The 5,238-nt window shown below is 67.0% G+C and overlaps 1 protein-coding gene across 1 annotated transcript; it reads left to right on the forward strand.

Annotated features, from left to right (window-relative positions):
* Window positions 1-1,351: 1,351 nt before the first annotated feature.
* Window positions 1,352-3,595, forward strand: MNEG_9730 (hypothetical protein; the record flags this gene model as incomplete). Its single annotated transcript, XM_014041800.1, has 5 exons — window positions 1,352-1,367; window positions 1,972-2,223; window positions 2,430-2,559; window positions 2,902-3,164; window positions 3,399-3,595. The coding sequence occupies 5 exons, from the start codon at window positions 1,352-1,354 to the stop codon at window positions 3,593-3,595; spliced, it is 858 nt and encodes a 285-aa protein (XP_013897254.1).
* Window positions 3,596-5,238: the final 1,643 nt, after the last annotated feature.

Here is a 5,238-nt window from a genome sequence, read left to right on the forward strand (position 1 = left end):
GGACTCAAGGGCCCATCGGCGCCCGCTTTTTGAGCCGCCACCTGCCCCATCAGCCCCTGCCGCAGGCGACGCCGGCGATGTAAAGCCAGCAGGTGGCGCCGCCGACCTCGCCTCAGCAGCGGGGGGACCAGCGGCAGCGGCCGAGGGCCGGTCGGGCGGCCTGCCGCTGCCGCCGCCCCCCTGCTGCCACCCGACGCGAACTTCCTCAAGCAGCTGCCGCAGCTGGCCCAGCCAGTCCGCGCCCGCGGCCTGCCCCGCCGCGCCACCCCCCTGCTCGTGCTGAGGCACGCCCTGGGCCGCAAGCGGCACCGCCGGCGCCACGCGCCCTAGGCTGGGCGCGACCGCGCGGGGCGCGTGTGGCAGCGGCGGCTGTGGCGGAGCGGCGCCGGGCGGGGCGGCGACGGGAGCGACGGCAGCAGCTGCCTGCTGGTGGCGGCGGCGGCGACGCCGCTCGCGCACCTCGCCGGCGCTGCTGCCATACAAAGCTACGGATCCTGGCGGCGCACTGAAGCCTGAGCATGGTCGTCGTTCAAGTGTGAGTGAGTGCCTAGCATTCTGTGCAAGGGGGGTCGCCACCTGCGATGTGCACCGCCGAAAAGAGGACACGCACCTGGGGCCAGCCATCCGCCGCTGCTGGGCGCTAGTGATTGAAGGCTCCCCTGGGAGGCAACCTGAAGCCCCTGAAGCCGCCTAAGGCATTCCCGGAACAGATCGCTCCTCATCCTTGTCGACGGTCTCATACGTAATCTACTGTAGTTGGTCGCGTTGATTTGATGACAGTAGCAATATCAATCTAGCTACCGCGCGGTACACGGCATACCGTAGCACGAGCAGGCAACGCATCAGATCTCTAGCGACAGAAAGCACGCCTTTCGCAGCCATGATGCGGCAGGCAGCTTTAGTGCTGTTGCACGAGCTGCAACAGCCTTGTCGCCAGGCGCTACGGGCCGACGGCCAGTCAGTACGCGCAGTCTCGCACAGTGAGTGCAGCGCGCCGGCGCTGTTGTGTGTGCACGTCTCTCTGTTGCCGCCTGCCCGCCCACACCTATCTCGCGCTCTGCCCCTGCAGACCGCGCCACAGGGCCTAGTGGCAGCGTAGCACCTTGGACTCGTCAGAGGCCCAAAATACCGAAGGAGGAGAAAATATTCAGGGCGCGTGTGAAGAAGCTGCTGCGTGAGGACCCCACAGGGGCCATGGCGCAGCCATTGGCCGTGTCCCGTGGCTGCAGGCGGGCGCCCCCACTCAGCATGCCGCCAATCATTCAAGTGCAGAGCATGGCGATGTGCACCTGTAGCACAGTCGCGGCCGAGCCGTCGCAGCGGCAGCAAGCCTCTGTCCTGCGTGCAGAGCATGCTGTTGTCTGACTGTGAGTCCACCAATTCTCCCCATTGCGACCCCTCATACGCCCCAGGCGAACTCAATGAGGGCCCAGGCGCCACAGCAATAAGCACTGGCGGCAGGAGTGTGGTGGACGCCACGCAACAGGCAAACAGCAGCGGCGTAGCTGCTGGTGGCAAAGGCGACGACAGTGCCAGCCGCACGACCAGCAGCAGCCGCAGCAGCAGCAGCAGCAGCAGCAGCAGCAGCAGCAGCAGCAGCAGCAGCAGCAATTCTGCGCCGTCCTTGGACGCCGCAGCAGTGGACAGCAGCAGCACCAGCAGCACCAGCAGCAGCACCAGCAGCGCAGCCGAGGCCCGCAGCAGCGAACCCAGTGGCAGCTCTAAGGGCTGGCTGTCTTCATTGATGAAAGGGCTGCTGCCAAGTGCGTCGGCGCAGACGGCTTGCACGACGGTCGGTTGATGTTGAGATGGTCTTGGCAGATGCAGCTGTGTCGGCACGCGCGGCGGCAGTGAATTAGCCCGCACATGATCATTCCGGCGGGTCCGGCTTTGTTCTCTTCAATCCCGCTTCTCGCCCGCACCAACCTCCGCCTCGTCCTGTCGCCCCCCAAAAACCAACACCTTATCCAGGCTTTGGCAGCTCCAAGCCCGCTGGCCCCCGCCGCTCCTCGCCGCTCATGCAGCCGGCGCCCGCCGAACTCACCGGCCGCGAGCGCGACCTCGCGGCGCAGGCGGCGACGGCCGCGGCGCAGCAGGAGGGGCCGCTGGAGGAGCGGCGCAAGGCGCAGCTTGAGGCGCGCAAGGCGGCGTCAAAGGCAGCGGGGGACCAGGTAGCCGCCCAGTGGGACGAGATGGTGACATACCGCAGCATGACGGTGGACGGTGAGTCATCGTGTCGGGCACCACAGGGTTGAGACGTGCTGCATCGGCTCTGGTGCGCATCGGCCGCGACCAGTTAGGTGGCGGCAGGTGAGGTGCGGGCAGACGCGGTGTGCCACGTGTTTGGACTACCCTGGAGAGCAGCTGCCTTTCCCACCACACGCCCCCCCGTCTGCCCCGCCTCCTTCCCCTCCCCTCCGGACCCCTAGAGTACCTGCAGCAAGTGATCCAGGGGCAGCGCGAGGAGCGCGGGCCGCTGCCGGAGGCGCCGCAGCGGCGGCAGCCGGATGTGAGGCGTCTGAATTACCTGAGGATGCAACAGCACGAGATTATCGTCAGGTCAGCAGCGGCGCCCTCCCGCACTCGCGCACCTCGCGCACCGGGCGCGCATGCCGGGCGTCCCGGCCGCCTCGCGCCACCGCCACCGGCCCCCAGGGTGCTGCCAGCTATGCGCGTGGACGGAACAGCCGCTGTGCCACCAGTCTGCCTTGGGACGCCGTTGGTCACCCAGCCGACCCGACCCACCTTACTGCCTGTCCCAGCAAACCCAGTCCAACGTGGGCTCACTGCAACCATCCCCGACCAGCTTGGCGGTCCGAACGAGCACCGCACTACTCGCCGCTCTGCTGCCGTCCTCTGAAGATGTTATCCGTCCCCTGCCCCCTCCACTTCCAATCTCAGGCGAATGGAAGACAACGAGAAGGCCCTGATCCGCATGGACCCCCCCGGCGCCGCCGCCAACCGCGCGCTGCTGGCCTCGCTGGCCCGCCGCACGAGTTACTCAATCTCTGAGGTGCGTGACGTTATAATGACGTACCACCATCTCAGGGACCGGATCGACGCCCTGGCGGCCTGGCGCGACAGCGGGCGCCCCTTGCCAGACCTGGAGGACGAGGACGAGAAGGATGAAATCATCAAGACCATCAAGAAGGAGCGCGAGCAGGGTGGGTGCCGTGAGTTTGTGTGGCAAGCCGGGCCTGCGAGGCGTCCGTCCACAGGGAATTCATGCGCGGGTTGCAGGGGCGCTTGGCTGCGGGGTGGTGCATGAGTGGGGGCGGCACAGGCGCGCCCTGCTTGGCCTGCGGGCTGCCGGCTGGGTGCTCCTGGACTCGCAGTCCAGCCTTTCGACCCGACCGGCGCCGCTGCTCGCGCCCCCTCGTCTCCCTGCGCCCCTGCAGCTGACATGGACGTACTGCTGGCACGCCGCGACCGCGCCAACTGCCCCGTCCGCCCCTTCATTCGCCTGGTCGGCCGCCGCGCCGAATGCCCCAACACAAAGCTGCCCTATGCGCGCTGCTGTGGCGCCGAGGTGCCGGAGCGTGCGCGGGCGACGGGCGCGCAAGGGCGGCGGGCGAGCGTGCCAGTGAACGGCTGAGGTTGACAGCAGCAGCTTCCCCTGCAGGAGTGGCGATATGGCGCAGGCTTGTGACGGGTCCGATTTGTCTCAGAGCGTAGTAACAATCCATGCGTTCTGATAAGCAGTCGTGCACAGTCAAACTTGACTAGCGATCTGAAGTTGAAAGCAGCGATCTGTAACGTCAGCATGGCCTGGAAGTCGAGACAAGGTGTCATGCGTGACGAACTGGCGAGGCTGAGCGCTCTCGGGAGGGTGGGCACGCAGGTGAGAACTCAGATGGGGATTCCGTGCCGCTCACAAATCTAAGTCAGCACCTAGATAAGGTTCGAATATACACATGGCTTCCTTGGGCGATCATCACGCCGTACCAGACGCTGCTGGCTGGCGAAACATGCAATGACGCCTGCAAGGACGGCGCGCGTTCCATCGCCGCCACTGCTTCGCAGGGCCCGCTCGAGCTGGCGCTCCCCAGGGGCGTCCGCGCGAGCGAGAACAACATGCCTGTGTCCATGGTGTCCGCCAAGGTTGAGGTGCGCCGCCGCATGCGGCCGCATGGCGATCGCGCCGATTCCAGATCGCGGCGCGCCTTGCAAAAAAGCACAACCGCATAACCTGGCCCCGGACCGCCCCGCAGCGCCACAGGCAGCGCGGGGAGGGCCGACTGCCAAATGACGCAGTGCTCATCCAGGTCAAAGGGGTGAGCGCTCCAGCCTCTCGCCGCTGCCTGCAGCCGCCTTCGCCGCTGCCTGCAGCCGCTCGCGGCTGCGACGCCACCGCTGCAGCCAGCCTGCTGTACCCTACGCATCGACTGTTTAGAATTCCAAGCGGCTTTGCATGATGCAACCTTACCCTACACAACACACACACACACACACACGCACACACACACGCACACACACACGCACACACGCACGCACACACACACACACACACTCATACATGCTCAGCCCGAAGCCATGGAGCGCGACAAGCTGGTCAAGGAGCTGAGGCTGTGGGAGTACAGGGAGGCCGCCAGGCTCCGCCTGGCAGAGCAGCAGAAGCGTGGCCGCACACAGCTCGCGGCGCCGACGCCGGCGCAGCAGGTGGGCGGCGTGCGAGAGCGCCGCATGGGGCAGTGTGCCACGAAAGAGACTGGGAGGAGCAAACGCCCTGGCGCCTGATTTGCCGTCCATCTTGGCGCCTGTGGTGGGCAGTACCGAATGCTGCAGTTTTGGCCTTGTCGTGCTCACGAATCCCCATGCGTGCTGCTGCTTGTGCGCCCGCTGCCATTCCCGTAGCTGGAAGCCGTGCGGGCGCGCCGCAACGCAGGGCGGGCGTACGGGATGCGCGTCGGGCAGGCCAAAGCGGAGCGACTGTCGAAGTCGCCGCGCGGCAAGGGCGAGCGATGCGTCGTGGGCAAGCGGGACCAGGGCGCGGACCAGGGCATTGGCGGGGCGCCAGCAGCAGCGGCGACAGCGGAGCCTCTGTTGACATGCACTGACGGTCGCGCTGCCATGATATCAGATGCCGCTGATGAAGCCGCCGGTGGGCACCCGGTTGAGGGCTGCTGCGGGCTCAGTTTGGAGTGTCCGGCCGGGATCTGGCACGCGGCGGAAGATGGGGAGGCGCAGGCGGCCGCCGAGGTCGGGAAGGCAGGGGGACGGGCCGCGGCGGATGAGGGC

Source organism: Monoraphidium neglectum (genome assembly GCF_000611645.1).
Source record: "Monoraphidium neglectum strain SAG 48.87 unplaced genomic scaffold scaffold02042, whole genome shotgun sequence".
NCBI lineage: Eukaryota > Viridiplantae > Chlorophyta > Chlorophyceae > Sphaeropleales > Selenastraceae > Monoraphidium > Monoraphidium neglectum.